We start from the raw sequence: 25297 nt of genomic DNA on the forward strand, positions 1-25297 counted from the left end.
AATTGTGCATAGACTTTTCTGAAACATACCCTTGCATTAGCACTCCCTGTGTTTGCTGCCACAGTAGTCCCTGGCTACGTAGCCTTGTTGAAAAGGCACTGTGCTCTCCTAGCTTGTTGTGAAGGGTGAAAGCTCAGCCTTTCTCTCAGCATTGAAATAACATTTGTTTTTCCAAATGTGGAGTTATTGTACAAGTATTACATGACAGTCTCAGTTCTCAGGTGTTCCTTGAAATGCTGAATTTACTCTTTGAGTCAGAAACCCTCATCTTGTCTGTAAGCAGTGCTTACTCCATCAGCAGCTCCTAGGTGGGTCCCGATGCAACCTGATAAAAGTCATTTTACAGATAAGTTAGAAAAGCAGCTCTCAGTTATGCCATTCCAATCCTCTTGTGGACTCTCTCTGCTGACTATTGCTGTGTACGTTAACTGGGGAACATCTGAAAACAGGTGTAGAACTGAGCTTCAACATTAGGACATGAACTGTTGGAGCAAGTCCAGAGAAGGCCACAAAGTTGATAAAAGGATTGGAGCATCTCCCCTAGGAGGACAGGCTGAGGGAGTTGGGGCTGTTCAGCCTGGAGAAGAGAAGACTGCATGGAAACCTCAGAGCAACTTTTCAATGTCTGAAGGGCCTACAAGGAGTTGGAGAGGGACTCTGTGTTAGGAACTGCAATGACAGGCCAAGGGTCAATGGGTTCCGATTGAAGGAGGGAAAGTCTAGGTTGGATGTGAGAAAAAAATTTTTTACTCTAAGGGTGGTGAGACACTGTCCCAGGTTGCCCAGGGAGGCTGTGGCTGCCCCAACCCTGGCAGTGTTCACAGCCAGGTTGGATGAGCCTTGAGCAACCTGCTCTGGTGGGAGGTGTCCCTGCCCAGGGCAGGGGGTTGGGGCTGGGTGATCTGTAAGGTCCATTCCAACCCCTAAATTCTATGATTCTATGAACTATAATCACCAAAACATGTGTGTACGCAGGTATGAAAATCTGTAACGTTCCCTGAAAGTTCTCCTATGTATAAAAAAAAAACTCCAGTGTCACAGGATCTCTGAAAACATATTCTGTACCACTTCAGCAAGGACGGAGTATTTTCTAAAAACACATGCACTCTTATTTAATATGTTGTTATTATGCTGTACAGTTCTCAATATGCTTGGTTTAAATTCCAAGCAAAACAAGTATTTCCAGCACTCAAAACTATGCCTATGAAAACAACTGTATTTTCATGTGTTAAACATCACCATGTTAGAAGTGCATTTTGTTCCTAGTGTATATACACCTATTAACTGTGATGAGATAGTATATTGGGAGAGATTCACACAAATACACCCAGAAACTCATGAATTTAAACAATCCCTTTAATGTAACAAACATATCCAACTTTCAAATATAAACTGGAACCAACTAACAAAAAAAAAAGAAACTCAAAACAACTTTCTGAATACCAAAAAGGTCTTATGCAAAACAGTGCACATTTATTTGAGGTATCGTATCCATGAAAACAAAACAAAACAAACCCAACTATCTACATTTAAAAAGATTTTTTACTTAGCAAGGCAAAAGAAGTTAGGTGGCACATGTTGAGTTAACAGATGTAAACAGTGTAAAAACACAGAATGCTAATACCAACCAACCCAAAACTAAAATAACCCAAAGGATTAAAGAAAAATAAACCAGAGGCATGCAAAATATTGTTAAAATACACTCAAATCCATGTGGCCAAGTGACAGTCACAAGCTGTGAGATGGACTTAGAAATGCAGTTTTCCTTTCTTTAGTTTCCTTAGATTGATTGTCATTCAATTTTCCACTCAAGTGGAATGGCTGATGAAAAGCTTTCAGCCTTCTTCAACCCACTGGTAACTGAATCTTTAAGACTCCAAATGGGTGTTGCAAAGGAGGTTTAGGTAACTGTGTTTTTATGATATAGTGTGATATACAACCTCACTCAAATGCTACAAGCAAATGGTGCACAACCTGTTACCATTATGAGAAGCAAAACCTTGGAGAACAGTCAAGTTGCTCCAGGTGGAATTGAAAGACTTTCGAGTTTCTCCCCACGAGAGCAGTAACAAACCCCATGGTAAATCCAGTGAGCCACCTAACATTTTATTTGCAACACAGAACATTTTTGGCAGCCAAGATATATGAGAGGAATCTGAGTAGTGACCTGCAATGCATGTGCTTTTCAGAAAAATCAAGTTTTGCATCAGGAACATAAACAGCACAAAGCTTTTCTCATTGAAGCAACTGTACCGATGCCATCGGGTCTCAGATGCACCTACAGGTCTTTCTTATCTTCCATTTTATTTAAACTTTCCTGAAAAGAGACAGATTAAAAAGAATTCATTTTTGGTAAGATCAGAAACCACTGACTGCAGATGTCACATCCTGCCTCCCTGCAGTCACACCTGCTTTGTTCAAAGCTGCAGTCCCATCAGTACTCCCCCACACAACACTTGTGCCTCTGGTCACAGCTCTAGTTCTGCTCCCCGTGCACGTTACAGCTGAGCTGCACAGCAAACTCAGCAGAAACAGGATTTATCCTTCTGAGCTGCATCCTCTGTGTGCTCAGTACCTTCTGTTCTTTCCATTCAGAGGTAAACACAGAAAATGGTGAGATGTGTGTTCTAGACCACAAGCCTGTTAGAAATGCAGCAGGACTACTACGGCTCATTACCCAGCGAAGCACAACAAGGACAGGCCATGCATGGTGGTCTTGATTTGAACACAGATCACTTGAGCAATCTCTGTGAGAGTACAGGGTGAGGCTGGGAATCACTAAGTGGTTTCACAGAGTACAGAAAAAAAATAAATATTACAACCAGCTCAAATTTGCCTTTTCTTATTAATACAGGACCAAACAGGTCTTCTTGTAAAGCCAAGTCACCATAATCTTAACATCATCATTTATTTTCTCTCAAAATGAGCACTTGTGAAAGGGTTAACACATTTTTATTGAATTTTGGTTGAGACAGATGTTAGGCACGCAACATATGAGCACCTGTCAGACAAGTTAAAGAACAGAGAAGGCTCCCAGTTGTACCAGAAATAATTACTGTATATTTTAAAGGCACAAACTCAATTAAACTGCTAATTGAACTTTTGCTTGCTCTGTTTTTTTTTAAATTTGAATTTTATAATAGCCTGGTTTAAGCCTAGATGTTTGTTGGGTTTTTTGTTTTCTCAATCTTGCATATCAACAGTATTGCAACACTGACAACCCAGTGTTGCAAAAGCATGTTTAAAGAGCAAACACAATAAAATTACTTCTATAAATGATGTATATACTCCCCACACACAGGCACACTCTACTCCTATCATTTTCTTACAAGATTTCCATTGATCTTCACATGCAAAACCACCCGAGTCTTATTTCCCAAGTGACAGCAAAACTGAATCTAACAATGACCTGAGCTTTGTCAGCCAAAGTGCAAAAAACAAAGTGCTAATAACTTTGCTGTCCAGTCCCCATAATACTGTTTGATGAGGTCTAAGAGTGCTGCCCATTTTAACTTTCAGCTATACTGAAGATTGTGGTAAATGCTCTTGCACAATGAATACCCAACAAGCAGAATTTTGCCGGTACAATTTCCAAACACAGTGCCTGTACAGTGATCAGAGGCACCTACCTGAAGCTGTTCACATTCTTTCATCAGATTATCATAGTCTCTTCTAAGGCCTTGAGACTGTTTTTTCACTGCAGCCACTTCATCTTTGGCCTTGTTGAAAGCTGCAAAACGTGAGAATTGGGGGTTTAATTATTACTCATATTCCTGCAGTTCCTCAGAGCCCTAGTTGTGTATTAGGGCTCCACGACAGTCCTTCCTCTAGAAAAGCTTAAGTTTAAACACAGCATCACAGATGGACAGAGGAAGAGATGTGCAGGACAGGTAGGGGAAAGAATGACCTGTGTTCAGGAACATCAGCACAAGGCACAGGAAGGGTCTGCAAGAACAATAAGGGTGAGACCAATAAACTGTTGACAGAGGTGACAAGTCAGTGATGTGTTGTGTCACGTTGCAGGAGACAGTTCTAGAAAAACTCTACAACCCCCAAATGGAAACTCTCAGCCCTCTTCAAACAAAGAGGGAACTCAACCACCAGGCAAGATTTTCACAAAGCAGCTGAGACCATTCACAAAACCTGGGGAGCAGGGGGAAGATACTACAGTATTATAGGAGCATAAACCCCTCATTTGCACCCTGTTCTGTACTTAACCATGCATGAGTTAATTGATTAGAAGCATCAGTTCATGGATGAGAAGGCAGAAATGGTGGTGGTGGGATAGACAACTTTTAACAGGTTTTCAACATGAGAAAAATGTTACTACTCAATCTCAACACAATAAACTGAACTATGCTGCAGTGCCAAGCAGCCCAGAACTCCATAGGGACTAAGTTACAGTGCAGGGTAAATGTGACAATTTGATAAAACTTCTGAGTTTCAAAGCTGTAGACAAAACCCATATGCATATGCCATTTCACTGCTTCAAGAATCTGCTAATTAGAAAGATAAATTTTGCCTTTCCACAACATTCCTGTATAAAGTTATAGTAAAAATTAATGATATCTCATTTCTAAGTCCTAACTCAATGTCACTAACACTATTTAGTTGTTTATAAGCAGCAGCACAGTACCTTAGTTGCAACTAAAAACTGCTTTATCTTTAAAATATGAACAAAATACCAAGAAAGCAAACAAGCTACTGCATTGTTTTAGTGTTTTGACCAAAACAGATGTATGACAGGAATACCTCACCTAACCCTAGAAGAAGAAAAAGCAAAGAACGGATTGTTCTTTCCACTTGTGTTGGCTGTGGACAAAAAAACCCACAACCCAACCAAAAAAGCTCATTCCTGTGGGGCCACACAATTACAAGGAGCATCACACCTTTGACAACGTGAATTCCTCAGTGCCCTGATTTCTCTGGATGCCTCTTGCCAAGCAGCAGAGGCTGTCCCTGTCTCACTGCTCTGCTACCAGCTATCAGCTTTGCCATTGCATGGACACTGCAGTGCAGCCAAGCCAATCACACAGGTATGTTGTTTGTCATATGGATCGTATCATCTGAACGCTGATCCAGCAGCAAACAGAAGAACCTTTGTGTGCACAACACAGTCAGTTATTATTTCTGGCCTCCATCTGGTCTGTTCCTTTGCCACACAGGAGGCAGAACAGCTGGACTGGCAGCAAGCAAACCCCAACAGCTGCCTGTCCCTACCAAGTAAATACATGAGCAGGAGGTGAGGATGCTGCTGCTGCTGCATTAATGGGAGGAACATTCACTAAGTCCCAAAACTGGAATCCAGCCTCACAACTGGGAGTGAGGTAGGGTATCCTTTTTCATTCCATCCCCTTCCCTTCAAAGAAAAAAAAAAAAATCAAGAAAATATTCTTAGGGCAGTGTTGCCATGGAAGACATTTGTGGAAAACTTTATCTCTTTACATGTATGTGTGACTGGAGGTTCATAAACTAATGTAACATGTATGGTCTGGGAGAAATAGAGAACTTGTCCTTCTCTCAGCACATTATCTGTATCCTATTCCAGGATACAGAGTTTGCTCAGATAGATTGCTCTAAAGCAGAAGCAGGATGAGGAATAAAACTGCTCAGAGGAGGTTACCACAGCCCAGTAGCTGCAGCATTTCTATGATCTTCTCATTTCAACAAGGATGGAGAACCAAAGACTAGAACAAAACCAAACAGCAACAAAAATAACCAATGATTCTTTGGGCATTTCCTCACACAACTAGTAGTCCTGGTCTGACTAAATCACTTGACTTACAGTGCCTGCTACTAAGGAAACGACCTGGAACTTACATTAGCATTGCTAACAATACAAGCCTACAACCCAAATGATTTGGACTAGTATAAGACTGAGAAAGAGCTCTCTCTTTCAAGAGTTTTCAAGTTGAGAAAGAGCTATTCAAATTTAAGAATTTAGGCGCTGACGGGACAAGAGATTTGCCAACAAATTGGCTGTAAGGCTGGGAACACAACTCCAGTCAAGTCATGCCATACTAATTCAGAACTCTCTTCTTGAGATGTAATGGTTACCCAGAGTTTAAAATGGGAAGGCAAGGCCAAAAAAAAAAAACAACTACACACAATGTGCTTCAAGTAGCTTTTGCAGCCTCCAATGAAATTTTGATACCAAAGGGATGTTACAGCATCTTCAGGTGGCATAAACAGCCTTGAGTAACAAACCCATGTCTGCTGTGTGCACTGCCAGCCCTGCCAGTCAGAGGTATCAGCATCAACTCTGGCTGCATGTGACGCTGTGCAATGGCTCACACCAAGGTTATGATCTCACAGGTAAAAAGGTAAGCAGGACTTTGTTTCTAAATATCTCTCTGCCACTGGCTAAATAACATGAGACTGTGGCCAATTCTTTAGTTTGTTTTTAAAAACTGGAGTGCATCAGTGGTGCTCAACATGAATGTAGTTTTCATGCAGTTTTTTTCCTGTGAGTGTGGTGAGACACTGTCCCAGGTTGCCCAGGGAGGCTGTGGCAGCCCTAACCCTGGCAGTGTTCACAGCCAGGTTGGATGAGCCTTGAGCAACCTGCTCTGGTGGGAGGTGTCCCTGCCCAGGGCAGGGGGTTGGGGCTGGATCATCTGTAAGGTCCATTCCAACCTCTAAAATTCTATGATTCATACATGGCACTGACCTGTCTGGCAACACAAAGGCCAAGCTGAACTCCCCCTTGCAGCAACAGTTTTATGGAATGTATTCCCAACATTTGGATTGTTTAGTATCTTTCTAACACCCAATGACCTTTGAATTTCAGTGAGAGCTGTACATCTGAACTTGCATACTTTCTAGAATGCTCAACAGCTATTTCAAAAGCAGCTCTTCCCAAGAATCGTTGCTCTCTTCCTGTCTCCTACAACACCATGCAACCATGAAACGAAAAACACTTGTGACACACTCTGTACACAAAACAAACCTCATTAAAGGATGCATGGAAGTTTCATCAGAATTTCCTCCTGCCCCACTGTATGCCTATGACAACGATATATAAATAGAGAGTGTTTTCAGGAGAAGTTGAACTAAAGGTCAAAAGCATCTAAACGAGTTTGCTGAGACAGTACCTATTTCATCAAGTGGAATCCTAATGGAGCAGACAAAAAAAATCTTTGGATTTTGTCTCAATGTGGCACTACAGACATCAAAGATGCAATTAATGCCACAGCTCAGTAACTCTACACACTGATGTCTGAGACTGCAGTGCCTTATGCTACATCAGACTCAGGCAGAAAGTTAAGGTGCATGTCATTTGCCATGAAATATTGTTAGAAGAGCTGGACAGGAGTCTGTCACCAGTCTGTTCTGCTGCAAGATTCGATCCATACTACATGTTCTGTACAAATTTCTGCTGTGTAAATGAAGCTGTAGGCTTTACCATACAGTAGGACAGTGTCACCAAAAGAAATTATCTGAGACAGAAGGTGAAATGGTAGAGCATTGCAGAAGTTTCCCTTCCTGCCCAAAGGGTCCAATAATAACAAACTGACATTTCACACATCAGCATTTCCATGGTGTGGGATCTGTGAGCAAGAAAAGAAAGTCAATGCACCAATAGTCCCATTCCTAAGGACCACGGTAAGGACAGCTGCTTTATGAGACTCATTTCAGCTTTAACCTCATGTCCAACTGCAGATAATTTGTTTAGTTGTGGCTTTTTGGACAGTTTACAAAACTATCAAATGAAACAATATCTTAGCACCTCTTCTTTGCTCAGAAAATTCCTATAGGTCCAAGATCAGTAGCCATACTAAGAGCCTTTAATTATGTGAATCAACGTAAGGACAGCTGCTTTATGAGACTCATTTCAGCTTTAACCTCATGTCCAACTGCAGATAATTTGTTTAGTTGTGGCTTTTTGGACAGTTTACAAAACTATCAAATGAAACAATATCTTAGCACCTCTTCTTTGCTCAGAAAATTCCTATAGGTCCAAGATCAGTAGCCATACTAAGAGCCTTTAATTATGTGAATCAACATTTTGTTAGAAATATGACTAATGTGTACCAGGAGAAACATTCTCACATCTGTACTGTGTGCTCCTACGAGTGTCTATATTCATTTCTAGGTATCAGTGGGACACTTTTCATAATGTGCAAGTGTATTGATAAAATACCATCTCAAAAGGTCTCTAAACAGTCATGTTATTACATGTCTAGGTATGCTAAAAATGGATTTAGGCTCTGAAAGTGCTAGCCCCACTGCTGGGTGCCTATAAAGCCCTGACAACAGTATGTGGGTCTGCAATAAAGCAGTGAGGAACCAGCCCTCTTTCCTTCAATTCCAAAATAGAGCAAAAAAGGCATCAAGGGGAATAGCAAAGTCTGACAAGAAAACATATTTGGCCAAAATCTTTGTCTTAGTTTCTGACCTCTCCTCAGATTTTAGTAATTTCACAACTGAGTCTTTGTCTTTTCACTCTTCCCACACACACATACACCTGTCCAAAGCACAGGAGGTGGGAAAATATCTTAACTTAGGATTTTGCTTAGAGTTAAGCGGGGAGAAAAAAGTAGACTGTTTCTTGTAAAAGCTGAAGAACTAGAGATCAGTCTCCTGAAAGTCTGCAAGAATATCTGTCTACACCAACATTTCAGCCAGAATTTCAGAATGAGGAGACCTATAGTATTTTCTCTGTATCAAGAAGAGTGTGGCAGCAGGACTAGGGCAGTGCTCATCCCCCTGGACTCAGCACTGGGGAGGTCACACCTCAGTGCTATGTTCAGTTTTGGGCACTCACTGCAAAAAGGACATTGAGGTGCTGGAGAGAATCCAGCCAAGGGCAACGAGGGCAGAAAAGGTCTAGAACACATGTTGTATGAGGAAGGGCTGAGGGAGTTGGGTTTGTTTAGCCTTGAGAAGAGGCTCAGGGGTGACCTCATGGCTCTCTGCAACTCCCTGACAGGGGCTGGAGAGAGGTGGGGGATGTCTCTCCTGCCAGGGCTGCAGGGAGAGGAGTAGAGGGAATGGCCTTGAGCTGAGCCAGGGGAGAGTCAGATTAGATGTTAGGAGAAATGTTTTCCCTGTTAGGGTGTTCAGGCACTGGAATATTGCTCAGGGAGGTGGTGGAGTCACCATCCCTGGAAGTGTTTAAGAGGCATCTGGATCTGACACTGGAGGATCTGGTTTAGGGTTTAGGGGTTCCAGCAGAGTGGCAGGTTAATGGCTGGACTGGATGACCTCAGAGATCTCCTCCAATCTTGACGATTCTATGATTCTAAGTTACAAATACTGGCACAAAACCTTACAGAAAACTTGGATCTTGCCTGAAGTCACAGCACTAATCTGACACTGAACTGTGTTCTTCAGTGTGAAGCAGACTCACATTCAGGACTCCTCCTGGGTGCCACTCTGAGTTAATCCACCTTGCAGCACGTGCCCCACTATAAAACAACACCGTGCATCAGGAGCTGAACAAATGTCCCAGACTAGGGCAATGGTACTTGATTTCTCTTCCAAGCAGCACAAAAAGCAAACCCAAATCCAAAGCCCCAATCAAACAAGAACAAAATCCAAATTTATGACTCCTACTGATACTGTAGTCGAAACACAAACGAACAAAAGGAAAACCTCCAAAAGCAGTAAATTTTTCATTTTTATACTAGTTCTGCTTTGTTTCATTACTAGGTGACACCCTTTACACTGTTCACTCTCCCCTATGATTTCATGGATTGGACTTAGTGGGCAAAAAGGAAAGGTTACTTTAGTCACGTGAGCTCAGTTGCATGAAACAAATTGTACAAAAGAGGTAAAACAAGCCTTTCCATCTCAACTTTCATTTTGTGCAACGCATTGCTCACACTTTAGTGAGCATGAAACTCAACATTCACCTGCTCAGCTGCAGGAGTTTCAAAAGAAAACAGTGAATACAATTCACGTTAGATCTCTAGCACTGCACAGAAAGCTGTGTCTGTGGTTATTATCAAGTACTTTAAGCTTTATGGTTATCAGTTTGCTCAAAATAATGTGGAAGAAAACATAAAAAATAAGAGAGACATCCCCTAACCCCTCCCAGCTGCCAGTGGTAATTACTGCACCACCCATGGGGGTATTGGCAATGAGGGGGATGGCACCAGGGGAAGGGCTGTAAATATTTTCCTATGCATTCCTTTCCCCTAACAAAAGACTCAAGCATGCCTTAATTTATACATCTTTTGGATGGACAACAGCCCACAGGGAGAATGGAGCTGAAGCAGCATGAGGTAAATCTATTTATTCCTTAGCTTTCTCTAGCATTCCTGACTGAACAGCTTACATTATATTAGTGTCACATACCACCAGTTAGTTTAAATAAAACATATGCATTTAAATTTTCCATTGAACCTGTCACTTCAAAGGCAGTTTTCCCCTCTTTCTTCAAGAAAACAGCAGGAGAGGGAAAACTCACCACCAAACCTGCCTGAGAATGTGAACTAATGAGACTTTCAAGATTCTTGTTGCTTCGAGCCCAGCTGAAAACAGCTGTTCTACAGCTTTTGTTTGTCTCCCCAGTGGACAATGGAAAAGGATTCATGAAATACTTGCTGCTATTCTTACAGCCTTGTGGCAGTGCCATGCAGTATGAAAGCAGGGCTATGTTTTGATGACAACATTCTATCTGGTACCACGAAGACCTGTATTTTGTTACAGTGTGAACATCTGATTAATGTTTACAAGGTCACAGGCAGTGTTATCTTCAAAACAGAGTTCAGATGAGCAGGTGTTCATAAGCATCACACACCTTGACAGATCCCAGTAGGACAGAACCAAACAGGTAAAATCTGCTTCCATCTCAATTTGGGTTGCCTAGAAAGCAGTTTTGACAATCTAAACCTTAAACACGGAAGCTGCTAACGAACAGATTATGTTACAAATTGCAAGGTACGTTTCCTCGTGGACTAAGAAAACCCTAAACTTTGCTGCAGAACATATATACATTTAGAATACTAGTCAAGAACTTTTCTGCTATCTGACAGAAACCCTACATCACAGTAAAAAACCTCAAGCACAGATTGCCCATTTTATACAGAGAGAGTGGCTGCTATGTATGACATGAAAGATCAAACTGATGCCTATAAGCAACCTGCAATTGATTCCATACCTTGGTTATGTCATTGATGAAAACAAGTGAACACCACTTAAATATCAGTTCAACTGGTTAACAATTACAATTAAACTAAGATGTCCCAATTATACATTCTCATAATGAAGACATTTATTAAAATACAGTGATGGCAATGGCATGTTTTGCCAGTTCCCAGTTGAATGGAAAGAACCCCCAAGTGTTCTGCAAACAGATGAAGTTAGTTAATGCTATACCTTGAATACATTTTTGACATCCAGTGTTGAAGTCATCTTTATCTTAATTGCAAAGAAGCCCCAGCCATTACTTACCAGTTGTTGTCTTCTGTAGCTCTGCTTTCAACTGTTGTACTTCCTCCTTCAACTTCTGCTCAACTGCTCCTGCTGACTCTCTCTTTTCACCACTTCCTTTTTTACTCAAGGCCTATTAAAAGCCACAGTAGCTACCATTAATTTTATTTTCATTAGTCTGTCGAACACCCAGAGAATGTCAGCCTTGATCTTGCAAAGCAACAGGTTTTATCAAATGTCAACATGATGCAGGCAGATACTCAGTCATTCTAGGAAAAAAAATCCCCCAAATTGAAAATAAAAGGAAAATAAAAAAGCTCAGTGGTTTAGGCTGATGGTAGTGTCATACTTGTATGGAACAGCACTGTCTCCTGTGTAAGAACACTTTGTATGTCTGCAGAGAGTGTGGAACTTCCCAGGGAGGTGGTGGAGTCACCATCCTTGGAAGTGTTTAAGAGGCATCTGGATCTGGTGCTGGAGGATATGGTTTAAGGTTTAGTGGTTCCAGCAGTGACAGGTTAATGGTTGGACTTGATGATCTTAGAAGTCTCCTCCAACCTTGATGGTTCTATGAACTTTTGTTCTGCTTATAAATGGATTCTCCAGAAGATACACACTGGGACTGCCAGTGACAGAACACTGCCATGTTTATGTGCAAATTGCTCTAATAATTTATTCTGCTTTAAATCATGTAATAAATCACAAATCTCTCCTTGTAGGTTTGTAGCTACTTCTTCAATCTTCAGAATGCTTCAATATCCAGATTTAATTTCCACCAAAATTCAAGAAAAAAACCCTAGGAAATTATTAAGGAAGAACCCTAAGAACTAGACACAAGAGCAATATACTCCCTGTGCTCTAAAAATGTTGGTACTGCAATACTTAGGCATGCTCTTAAGATGTAAGATTAGACCCTTTTGCTCATAAAGCCTCTACTATCCAACCACACATCATCTCAGTTATGAAAACAGCAAAAAAAAAGTGGTAAATACTTAACAGGAAAAAGAAAAAAGTAAAACAAATGAGATGAACAGCTGTTAGGTGAACTGGTGATATCAGAGCTTACCAGGCACAGGCAGGAGCAAAGGGGAAAGATTACTTCAGGAAGAAGAAAAAAGAACTGTTTTATAAAGACTGGCAAACAGTCCAAGAAAAAGAGCTGAAGAAAGCTTTCCAGCAGCTATTTAATCAAAGGGCAGAGATTACATTTAACTGCTCTAAGAAAACCACAGCCAATTGTCTCCTTTGCTTTGTGCTCACCTCTTTCTATTAATACACAAATAGCTATTTCTGTACACTGTCATCATAAGTCCTGTGCTCCATGGGAAGCTCTGAACAGGGCACAGTGCAGACCCAGCACATTAAACTCAGAGTATTTACAGTTACAGCCTGTGCCCTACATGCAGTTGCTCTCACCTCTCTCTGATGGTGGAATGAAGCACACTTGTAAATGAATACAAATGCAGGTGCCAAGACACAGAGAAACTTAAGTCACAGGGAAGCCTAAGTCATAGTATGGCTATAAAGTTAAAATGTTCCAATTCTGAACGCTCTGCATGTCCCTCAGGACAGAGATCCAGCCACAGCACGTTGCCTGTACCTGTGGCTACCAGTGTTTTTGCAAGCCATGCAATCAAACCCACAAATAGAAACTGACAGGAATACAGTTTCCAGTTTCTGGCTATCGCTTACAAGCAGCTAAGAGAATGTGTTGCTAAGAGAATGTGAAAGCAGAACAAAAAAAGAGGACTTTTGGCCAAATCCCCGGAGGACAGAGTAGAAAAAAACAAAAGCACCAGTAGGCAGTAAAGAGACAAATTCCAGGGCTGAGGGAGGGAGTCTGGATCATTTTGAGAAAATACCAAATCCCAAAATTTTGGAATCATTTCATACTTGGGAAACACCTAACACACACACTAGTGATCTTTGTTTTATACCACCACTCAACTGGATTTTTTTTGCATCCCTTCTAGTACTTTTTGTCCAGAATCTGTTCTCTTTGTCTGAAGGTTTATTACAACAAATTTACAGTGCTGGCAACCAAAGACACTGCTTTAGACAAACCCAAAGGAAACCTGTACACACCTGCAGTAAATTTTGCATTGACAATGTGCCAGTCTGAAGAATGCTCTAAAAGTCTCCATACCTCAGATATCTGCACTCTAGCTTATGGCTCAGTCTCTCCAAACAGAAGTCAAACTAATCAGTTACATGAAAATATTTCAGATGTTTATCTTGATTATCCTTGGTCACTTCGCTTCCTGCATACAATTGTATATTGAACCACAACAGACAAATGATAGCTTAATTTGCTCAATTCTTCTCATACAAATAACATGGGTTTGGTGAATCTGTGGGTCTTTAAGTAAGAAAGTTTTTGTAGCATCCTCATTAATACTATGGCAGTATTTCCTACTAAGAAAGGAAATACTCAGTTCAGGAGGGACATTGAGGGGCTGGAGCAGGTCCAGAGAAGAGCAACGAGGCTGGTGAAGGGACTGAGCACAAGTGCCATGAGGAGAGGCTGAGGGAGCTGGGGGTGTTCAGCCTGGAGAAGAGGAGGCTCAGGGGAGACCTTCTCACCCTCTGCAACTCCCTGACAGGAGGTTGGAGTCAGGTGGGGGTTGGTCTCTTCTCCCAGGCAACCAGCAGCAGGACAAGAGGGCACAGACTCAAGCTCTGCCAGGGCAGGGTTAGGTTGGATATTAGGAACAGATTTTTTACGGAGAGAGTGATCAGACATTGGAATGTGCTGCCCAGGGAGGTGGTGGATTCACCATCCCTGGAGGTTTTCAAGCTGAGACTGGATGTGGCACTTAGTGCCATGGTGAAGAAATCACAGTAGGGTTGGACTATATGATCTTGGAGGTCTTTTCCAACCCGGTTGATTCTATGATTCTATTCTACAAATATATTAGGAAATTAGCTAGCCCACCATAAAAAGATAAAAGGATACAAAAAAATAAACACAGTTTTACAGGTCAGAAAATACTAACTTGGGACTGGAGAAAATCCTATTAAGAAGAGAGAGCCAGCATGAGAACAGCTATATCATAAGGTTTTTCAGCCTGGACTGCTATAAGCCCTGATCTAAACAGCCAATTGTTCAGGACAAAAAGAATATATTCAGAGAGATACTTTAAGAATATATTACTACTTTGATGAAATTTGTACTATGAAAGACAGAACTTCATTTATTTGGATTGCTTCAGTTTCCTTTGTTAGTAAAATGCTCCTGAGATTTGTTTTCAGTATTCTGAATTACATATTGTAATAACATTGCTTGTCCCTTTTCCACCAGAAGAAAAAAAACAATGAACAAACATTATTCAGTAGCAAACCATCCCCAGAGTATTTTGTACTAACTTCTTGCTGTATAAGAAAATAACTAGAGAAGCTCAGAGATACCTCCTGCAGCCTTTCGTTCTCGGCCATGTATTTCTTGGCTGCTTCAGTAGCATCGTTTACTTGTGTTTCCAGAGCTGCATTAGATGCCATTTCTTTTGCCAACTGAGTAAGAAGGGTAACAGTACGTCTCAATACACTGGTGGAGAAACACAGTGAACAGCACTGTAATTCACAGCACAAATTAAAAAAAAAAACCCCAAAACAACAAAACCCAAAAAAACCCAAACAAAAAAAAAAAAAAAAAAAAAAAAAAGGCAATGAACCAAAACAATCCCTTTCCTCTCTCTGCATTAGATCCAAAAACAAAACCAGAAGAGAGCTGTGTAAGCACCTGAAGGGAAACATCCAAAGTCATGGATGACAAGCAATAGTGAAAGAAGAGACTAAAAGCATTTTCATCCACCAAAATTCTGGTTTTTCCCTGATGCAGAACCTCCCTCCTCCTGAATACCACAGCCAATACCAAAACAATCCCTTTCCTCTCTCTGCATTAGATCCAAAAACAAAACCAGAAGAGAGCTGTGTAAGCACCTGAAGGGAAACATCCAAAGTCATGGATGACAAGCAATAGTGAAAGAAGAGACTAAAAGCATTTTCATCCACCAAAATTCTGGTTTTTCCCTGATGCAGAACCTCCCTCCTCCTGAATACCACAGCCAATAAGGGGTCAGACACCTGCTTGCTTAAAGCCTGAAACACTCTTACATTACCAAGGGCTTTAAACAGGATGGATCTCCAAATGCAAAACCCCAAAAACAGGCTATGGTAATGAGGACAGTGGAAAAAAAACCTCACAACTTTATAAAAGGTCTTACAAGAACAAAATTAGCAATGTGAGCATATTACTCTTGAAAGTGCCCTGCTAATAGTGTTAAATCAGAACACCTGTGGATGTCAGCACTCATCTGACACCTCAAATCTGAGCTTTGCAAATACCTCTCTTGATCTAATAGAGTGATTGCCTCTTTGCATCACTGTCATTATTCATCCTGGAGTCTTTCAAAGCAGTATCAAGCCAAAGGAACACTGAGTTAAATTAATGCCTGTAATATAACTATGCAGCTGCTCTTCAAAGAAATCTGAAAATCCCAGTAATTGGCTTTTTCATAACTGAAAGAATATTAATAGACCTTTTCAAGGTAAGCCTCCCCACACCCCATTTCCCTGCCTTTTCATTGAAAGCTCATTTTCTTATATTTTAGGGGTTTAGTAAAAGAAGTTAAGGTCACCATATCACTGCTTTTCCAAGGGTTAGCATGTTTTACTACTGCAGGAGTCATTAAAACATGATAACTAAAACAGAACCACAGAATCATGTAGGTTGAAAGGGACCTCCAGAGATCCTCCTGCCCAAAGCAGGGATGGGTTGAACAGATTGCTCAGAGGCTTGCCCAGTTCTCACAATCTCCAGTGATGGGAGATTCCACCATCTTTCAGGGCCCTTATTACAGAGTTTAACTGCACTTGACAGAAAGCATTTTTTTATCCCAACTCAGAAGATCCCAGGTTACTGGTCTGTTACCTCTTGTCATTCTTGTGTGGATCCACTGGGATAAGCTAGTATTAGCTACATGCTACTACTAGACAGAGGCAGAAACCAATAGCATCTGCCCTTCAAAGTCTTCTCTGGCTGAAAGCCAAGCTCCCTCATCCTCTCCTCAGTGGTCAGGTATTTCAGCCTCCAACCTTCTCTGTACCCCACTGCACTACTCCAGTATTTTGGGGGAATCAAAACTGGAACACAGTTCTGCAGCTGCAGCACCACATGTGCCACACAGGGGAATAACCACTTTTCTTGACCTGCTGATTACCTCCTTGCTATTACAGCTCAGCATATGATTGGGTGTCTACCAGGATCTCCAGGTCCTTTCCTGCAAAACTGCTTCCTACCCACCCAGCCAGCCTATGCCCAGCCTGGATGCTGTATGTGGTTATCCTGTAAGATGTTGAACTTTGCATTTGTCTTTGTTGAATTAATGAGATTTCTGTCAGCACATTTCTCCAGCTTCTCTGGCTCCCTCTGAGCAGCAGCCCTGTCCTCCAAGATATCAACCACTCTGCTTTGGAACTGTCTGCAACTTGCTGAGAACACATTCCATCCTGTCATCAATGCTGTTAATAAGGGCATTAAACAATACTGAGCCCAGCACCAAACCCTGAGGGACACCAGCTGGAATATGCATAACTATCATCCTCTAAGCCCAAAGGTCCAGGGAATTGTCCACCTGCTTTTTTTTCCACTTCTCTAGGCCATATCTCTCCACAGTCAAGCTATCAGGATACTAGAAAACACTGCATCAACAGCCTTCCATAAGGCACACAACATCCACTGCTCTGCCCTTGATCCACACATCCAGTCATCTAGCTGTAGAATGCCACAGGGATGGTCAGGTATGATCTCCCCTCAGTAAATCTGTGTCAGATGGGTGGGTGCCTCTGTTCTACCCCAGGGGACAGTCTCTGGTGACTATGACCCCTCTCTTTTCTGTGAAGTTTGCAGATGAGGGCTCAGCTGTCCCCATACCTCCACTGATAGGAGGTCATCTTCCTCACCTGCACCCAATGTTCTGCATCACTGAATCACAGATGGAGAACAGCTTTTGTCTTCTCTCCAGAAGCGACAAGCTCCCAACCTCCTTTATTTTGTGAACCTCCACCTACCACTCTTCTGCAATTATCCTATTGGCTCATGTGCTAAAATCAATCAAAACTGACCCAAAGAATGAACCAGGGGCATCACTGTACCCATTCACACCTAGATGTGGTCTGAACTGGGTTGGGTGATGGCAGTAGCAGGGCAGGATAAGACAGCAACTCAAGGGGCACTTTTCCTCCGTTCTCTGAGACATTATGCCTGTCTAATGGATAAGCAAGAGCTCTACTAAGAAAAGTCCTTTGATCTAGCCACTACTGTAGGAGTATTTATTTCTTCTAAATCTTGGTGGAAGGCCAGTAGCCCAAAAAATGCCTCAAGCAAACCTCTTCAAGAGCAGAACTTGTATTTATATGCAATTAAATCTACTGGGGCCACTCGACAAGTTTTCTTCTTGAAAGTTGAGTGGGAGTAGGATCCTGGGGGATCAGCTTCCAACTCTTGTGTAGGACACAATCCAACTATTCCTCTTGGAGGAGAGATCACAAACATATTTGTGCATATTTATTTAACCTTTCTGAAGGAAGACAAAGAACATGATGCATTCCTATCACTATTGTGTAAGGCTACAGCCACCTTTATTTTTTCCAAAGTCTTCCTGCTCAAGTTTTGTATTAATTTTTCCTTAACACTTCCTTTCTGTTCAATTGTCCTCAAGGATCAGCTAAAATGGCCATACATCACTCTGAGGGGAAGAAGTTTGTCAGAAGTCACTGTGATTTTCTTGTTCTGTGTTCCTCTTGCGTGTCCAGGCAATGTCAAGCAGCTCACTGAAGGAACTCCTAAGTGCAGCAGCATTCTTTGCCCAGTCACCACAAAAATGTACAAATAGGAAATCATCTGACATGTCCATTCCCATTCATTCCCATTATCTGTGACCGATGAGTTCATGTGCTCCCTGCCCAGCTGATAAGATCTGCAGGTTGTTGTGGCTACTAATTCGCAGGTAGTCTTGGCTGCTGCTGCCTGGCAGTACAGAACTGTCCTTTCCTTTGCCCTGTTTTATTAGCTGTATTTAAACACCCTGAAAGGGATACCAGACTTGAGATCATAACACCACAGTAGGTGAGTTGCCACAAAGTGCTTGATCCAAAATATATGTGAAGCTTTCCTACAGTTTTTAACTTTGAGCTTGAGATGAAGTGGTTCAAGTCAGGCTCAAGCTTTGCTTAACACAGCAGGATGCAGTAATATCAACTGGCAAGATATTAACATCATTTTAACACAACTTTAGTTTTAAGGGTTGCTTTATTCCAGTTTTCCATGTTCAAAACAAAGGGAAGTTTAAGGAAGGAAATGAGTATTCCCTGGAGAAACTTCTGCAAAATACATGTTTTCTCCAGCATTCAAAATGTTTCTTTCCATGTGTTGTTCGTGTATCCTTCCAATCTTCAAACATTTGTAAGGTATTACTTCCCCGATCTTACTTAACTCATAGCCAATCTGCTCACACCCAATTCTTTAATCTCCTGAAATCTGCCTTCTGATTTTACAATTACTTTGTGTTCCTGTAAGAACCAGAGTTAAGACAGTAGAAAAATGTTGTACTTACAGCCAAAGAAACAAAGAAAAACCTGAGAGATAGAGGTTCCTTTGCGACCGGAACAGTTTCATCTGAATGTGATCAAAGGCGCTGGTGTTGACATTTGCAGCCTTTTCATTCACATGAACAGATGAGTATTTCCTGACTTCTCTAACAGCATCTGCAAACAAAAACATCTGTTCTTATTAAATCTGCTAAACCAGATTTCATACCAGAAATATGAATTTGGACTTTCTGCTCAGCAAACAGGAATAGGACAGAGAGTGACATCACTTAGGCTATCCATACATTTTAAAGATGTTCAAAATATGCCAAACCATTGCCCAAGACATGCTTGAAGAGCCATTTCCAACATTTGCACCAGGGATCAAGCCAAAGCAGCCCACCCAACAAATGTTACCACAGGCCCCAAGGTGTCAACTCAGCTGACAACTGAGTTAAAATCTACCCAGTGGATGGACAGTGAGAAAAGAGAAGGGGAAAAAAAAAGAGGAAGAAATGTTTTCTGAAGTATTTGCTTCATTTGGAATTTGCTAGATAAGCATGTGTTTTACAGAAGTGTCTATGCTTGAATCACAAAGGGAGAATATTACTTCAGTAACATCCAGCACAACAGGGAGATTGCAGTAACAGAGCATTGATCATAAAAAGAACAGAGGTGAGCTACACCTCAGCTTTCTTTCATCTGCCTTTCATACATCTTTCAGCTTCCTTTCACCCATCATATGCTCCTGAGAGTTCTGCAGAAGGGCCCATACACTGCCAACACTTTTCAAAGGACAAAATAATTAATTAGAACTCACATCCACATAAAACCAAAACCTAACGCAGTTAAGAGTTCATATTACAATCTTTAAATTTAAGGTCATCATACAAACTTATGCCCTATACAGCACCTAAACCCTCCTCCTGCATATCAACAGAAATACACGTTTCATGACGTATCAGTTCTGGCAGAGTATTTAGGCCACGTGTTATTAAACTGCTCCTGCATTTACCTAAGCAGACAAGATCAATCCCAAAGAAAAGCACGTGAATATTATCACTTAGGATTGTCTCTTTCATAGGCCCAAGTTATTTAGAAGGGAAAAAGAGTTGAAGTGAAACATTGCAATGAAGACTAAGAGCAAACACATGCATGTCCCTGTGGTATAGGAAGATTCTGGTCCTTCAGTCCCCTATCAACTTATGCTATGGGACAAGCAACTCATCACTGTCTTACTTTAGCCCAGTTCTATCTTTCTGCAAGATCAATGACCATCACCAACTCAAAACCAAAATTTTGTCAGTGTTTTCTCTATGACTTCAAGAGGGTAAAGGAAAGCCATTAGCTCTGAACCTTAAGCCATTTACTGAAGATTTGCTTCTAAGGCTATTACTATACATAATCTTACATAATAATTAAAAAAAAGGTTATTTTTATTTCTGGTACTTTTTCAACACTATGAATGCAGTATTGCAGTCTGGTCTGACATTGTTACATGTGTGATCTCTATGTTTCTCTCAGCATTTTTTCTTTCTGTTTCAAGTAGCTTGGAATTAAATAGCATGTTCATTGTTAGGTGCTGGAAACACTTCTATCCATAGAATTACAGTGATAGAATTACTTCTATCACTGAAACACAGGAGAACAATTTTCATCACCGAAATACAGGAAATGCTTACCAAAGCACTCAAGACAGGCATTAAATGAAATCAGTCAGGCATATGGTGACCATTCAAGCTCCAGTTTCACTAAAGCTTTACTCCTCCTTCATAGACCTTAGGATCTACTCCTAACAAATGTAGCCAACACCTGTTTTGCTGTCTGTGCTGAGCAAACTTACTCAAATGGTCCAGTGTTTTGGTATATTCTGCTGGCCTTCTATTTCACCAGCAGCCCAGAGAAAGAGTGCCATCTACTGCATAAAGTGCAGCCCAGCCAAGTTCTGGTGTCAAACTGGTTCGTTTACTCGTGTGAGAAAGTGAAACCAAACCGAAGCCAAGACCAAGCCCCATTTTTCCTCCTCATTCACTACTACACTACCATTGCATTTGGGTTTCCAACCTGGATGCAGTCTGAGCCTTTCCCTCTTTCATTCCATTGTATAACTTTTCAATTAATTAGCTGACCTGAACCCTCATTTGCCTCATTTACTGGTATGAACTCCTGTACCAGGGTTCTTCCCCATTTGTTAAGGAATTATTGAACACTTACCAAGAAACAAGACGATCAATAAAACTATTATTGTGAGGAACATCTTGTTCCAAAACACTGCCATTCTGCTCCATAGAGGAAACATGAAAATCTTCTGCCATCTGTAAAACAGCACTGCATTATTCAAAATATAATTAAGCACTAAAAGAAGAGCAAAACAACTTCACAGAAGAGAGCCTTGTTAAAGAATTAAGCACTAAAAGAAGAGCACAACAACTTCACAGAAGAGAGCCTTGTTATTGAGAGGAGACTTGGGTAAGGTCTCTCAACAGCTGCAATATAATTTAGGTATATGTTAACTTTGCCAGCAATCCAACTTGCTTGTCTCTTTTTTTATTTGTTGTCAATACAGGCAAAGACATTTGGTTCAACTTGCAAACTTCTTGCATGATAGCAGGTACTCCACAGATGTGTTTTGGTTTAGCTTTTATTTTGTTAGCATTACCTTGTGTTCAGTCCTCACTATGATAAACTCAGGGAAGGGGTAAAGACTAAAATCCATTCCATCATTATTATTTCTATCCACTTATACCCCTTGTTGCTAAATAAAACTAAAAGCTTCCACAAATTAATTCTACCATCATTCTTCAGGAGGCTTATCTTTTACACTGATGATTCTGCATTAATTATGAAGTACAAGAGCTGTTATTACATTCTAATTTGTAAATGACAACAAAAAAGACAAGTTTTATGTTTATATTTTGTCAAGGGTTACAACCTCTTTCCTGAGAATAAATGTGCTGGCTGCAGAAGCAACTTCAGAGGCCTAGTGCTGATGAAGACAATTTTCTTTTTTTTTTAAAAACAATGACTTGCCTATTTGCTATTCGCTTATGGAGAGCTCTGTAAGAATTCAGACTTGCAGCACAAATGAAGAACATCCGACATGCCCAAACCAATCGAAACAAGTGACAACAGAGCACTGACCTGTCTTTTGCTGCAGGCTAGAATCAAATGAAGCAATACCTAGTCATGCCATGTAACATAGACATGCTACTCACCACCTGATTAACTTTTGTTTTGACTCCTTACATTTTCTAGAGACTGTTAAAAACTGCCCTGTAACTAAGCTGTTTCCAACCTACTATGAATTTAATTTAATTAATTTAATTTAGACTGTAGCATCATCTCCAATAGTTCCTTCTGCTTCTCCACCAGAAAAAATTAAAATGTTTTAGCACTGTGCATGCAAAAACCTCATCTAAACCTTTCAGTATAATTTGAATTCTTTACAGCAGACAGACACAGTATCAAACAAAAAGCTTACTTCAAGCTATAACTCCAATGAAGCCAAGTTGCTAACTCTTTAAAAATGCAATTCTCTAAGCTCCATACTGACCTCCACTTAAGAAGTGATTTTCTGAGGTATGACCTTAGATCAACTACACTGTCGAGTTATAATCAGGCTAAAAATAAGATCTCTACTGCAAAGTCTTCCTGTGTTATATTCTCATCCTTATTTTTCCTCAACAAGTACTGACATTTATTTACTAACATTTACTCATGCTCCACTTTCTTTTGGAGGGATGACAGAAGTCACAAAAATATAATCTTTCCAAATTATAACACTGGCCACCACTGGAGTTGTTCCACACTTAGTAGTACAGATCTGTCTTTCTGCATAATTGCTTTTTTATCCTGTCAATTTACTTGTTCCCCAGGAACTTGAAAGCTCGTTAGCAGATTTGAAAAAAAAAAAAAAAAAAAGGAGTTCAGTACCCAAAGGCACAAAAGAGACACAGAACCTGTTTGAAGACTGACAAGTGAATAAATCCAAACTGTGAAGAACAGGAGTTTCACATCTGTCAGTGATCATGAATGCTTCACTGCTCTGACAGAATCAGCTCCCAGGCAGAACTGCTGCCCTCTGGTACTGGCACAGCAGCTAAACCTAAGCTTCAACACCACAAGATCCCTGCGAGTTTTATTAAGAAGAAAACTGGCACATGTCACATAAGGGAGAAACCTATTTCTCTCCTTCAGAAACCACTGTTCAGAGCAACAGCTGAATGCTCCAAACGAAGCACAAAAATCTATCCTTTCCACACCATGAAAAGTACTGTGTTTTTAATGTTTGAATAAATCCTGGCAACATTGCACTTTCAGCTACAAGCACTGGATTCAAGCCCTGCTTGCATCACAACTGAATCACAGTTCAGCTCTCCCAATATACTCTGCTTGTGTCATCAGCCTGCAGAAATTCTTGCAGCTAGTTTCCTCACATAAGCCATGGATAATCTGGTGATTACAACTCCCATAATACTTCTCCCCTCTTACACATAGCTGCACTTTTGAACAGAAAGTCTGAGAACGCAATAATCTGAACTCCTGAACTCCCTGCAAGCCAACTCGTGAAAATCACAAGGTAAAGTAGATTTCAGAACAGTTTCAACTCCTGAAGTTGAAGAAATGTGACCAAGCACTGGTACTCGCTGTGGAATTAATTGTCAAGGCTCTACCACAGGTTTAAAGAGTCAAATTCAGTGTCTCCACACAGCAGGATTTGGTTTAGGTTTTGTTCCTTAAGATATCAGAGTAAAAGCTGTATTTCTCAGTCTGAATATATCTAAAGATGCTGAAAGGCAAACAAGCAACAATTCTTACAGTACAGAGACAGGAGCACTTATTTTTTTTTTAAAGCTTTAAGTTTTTTACTTGTTTTTTTCTGGGGGGTTGTGGGCTCTTTTTAGGAATTCCTGATATTCTAAAAAGAAATTGTAAGCCTGCTTCTCTTGCCTCTTGTAGATGAGTTTTCTTGACCTCCTAGAGAACTTTCTTGACTTCCTATGAAGAAATAACTTTACTAAATTTGAAGAGGAAATGAGATAATGCTGCAAGCCAGGCCTTTGACTACAGTAAAAGCAATGAACATGTTCTGTTCCTCTCCCTTACCACGTGAATTCATTTTACAAGAACTTGTTATTTTCTCAATGCTTGTGCTGTGTCCCAGCAGTACCACTTTGCTAACCTGTGCTGTAAGTTCAGAAAGGCCTTTATTTCAGCAGTCCTGAACCTCCTGCATCAAGATGAAGTGCCACAGCTTAAACACTCACAAATTAATTCCTTGCAGCCCTCACACACGCTGTGAGCATCTTGCTGGGAGCCCTGGACATCTCTGACCTGCTCAGCACCCACAAGGCCTCGTGGACACTGAAATATATAAAGCTGCTGCTGGAGATGCTCACGAAATTTGAAAAACAACTGCGAAAAAGCCACTCCCGCCTCTTGTTTACAACTGAAAGAGGGGGAGGCAGATGCTCTGCTGTGTGCTGGATGCTCCAGGGCCCTGCGAGAAGCTCCAGGGCCCCAGGAGAAGATCCAGAGTCCTAGGAGAAGAGGCCTCGTGGACACTGAAATATATAAAGCTGCTGCTGGAGATGCTCACGAAATTTGAAAAACAACTGCGAAAAAGCCACTCCCGCCTCTTGTTTACAACTGAAAGAGGGGGAGGCAGATGCTCTGCTGTGTGCTGGATGCTCCAGGGCCCTGCGAGAAGCTCCAGGGCCCCAGGAGAAGATCCAGAGTCCTAGGAGAAGCTCCAGGGCCCCGCCCCGGGGGACAAGCTCCAGAGCCCCGGGAGAAGATCCAGAGTCCTAGGAGAAGCTCCAGGGCCCCGGGAGAAGATCCAGAGCCCCGGGAGAAGATCCAGGGCCCCGGGAGAAGCTCAGCAGTGGGGCTGATGGATCTGCCCCGACTGCTGCTAGGATGAATCAGCACAGCCTGAAAAACATTCCTCCTTACAAGCAGCTCTGGATTCTTACAACTCCTGATGCTCAGGTCCCAACCCGCATTCCTTTAGCTTGGTTCACGGCTAGTTTACGACGCGGCAAAGCTCCGCGTTTCCAAAATTAAAAAAAAAAAAACAAAACAAACCAAGAGACACAGAACTCCCGTAACGCGTCCAGAGGAGCAGCACAAGTCGTACCTGGGCGGGGAGATGAAGGGCAGGCAGAGCAGCAGGATCGCGCCGATCTCGCCGTACAGGAAAGCAGCGACCGCGCTCCATTGGAAAGTCATGGTCGGGAGGCACGAGGGGCGGGGAGAGGAGCTCGGCCTGAGGGAGAGGAGAGACTGCGCCGGCACAGCCCGAGCGGGAAAACCTCCTCCTCCTCCTCCT

At 41.5% G+C, this 25297-nt stretch overlaps 1 protein-coding gene across 1 annotated transcript; it reads right to left on the bottom strand.

Annotated features, from left to right (window-relative positions):
• Nucleotides 1-2000: 2000 nt before the first annotated feature.
• BCAP29 (B-cell receptor-associated protein 29) lies at nt 2001-25197 on the bottom strand. The gene is made up of 7 exons (XM_009078071.1): nt 25106-25197; nt 21181-21281; nt 18993-19143; nt 14788-14923; nt 11401-11512; nt 3630-3730; nt 2001-2317 (listed from the first exon to the last, which is right to left on the bottom strand). Exons 1-7 carry the CDS (start codon nt 25195-25197, stop codon nt 2279-2281), a joined length of 732 nt encoding a protein of 243 aa, XP_009076319.1. The 3' UTR covers nt 2001-2278.
• Nucleotides 25198-25297: the final 100 nt, after the last annotated feature.

Source organism: Acanthisitta chloris, unplaced genomic scaffold (genome assembly GCF_000695815.1).
Source record: "Acanthisitta chloris isolate BGI_N310 unplaced genomic scaffold, ASM69581v1 scaffold21817, whole genome shotgun sequence".
NCBI classification, from domain to species: domain Eukaryota; kingdom Metazoa; phylum Chordata; class Aves; order Passeriformes; family Acanthisittidae; genus Acanthisitta; species Acanthisitta chloris.

Excerpts from the sequence above, each read along its gene's own strand:
- BCAP29 (XM_009078071.1), bottom strand. The coding sequence starts at position 25,197 with ATGACTTTCCAATGGAGCGCGGTCGCTGCTTTCCTGTACGGCGAGATC. Across the intron at positions 19,144-21,180 it reads ATTGATCGTCTTGTTTCTTG|ATGCTGTTAGAGAAGTCAGG; the intron begins GTAAGTGTTCAA and ends TTTTGTTTGCAG. Across the intron at positions 14,924-18,992 it reads TTTTCTTTGTTTCTTTGGCT|TGTATTGAGACGTACTGTTA; the intron begins GTAAGTACAACA and ends TTTCTCCACCAG.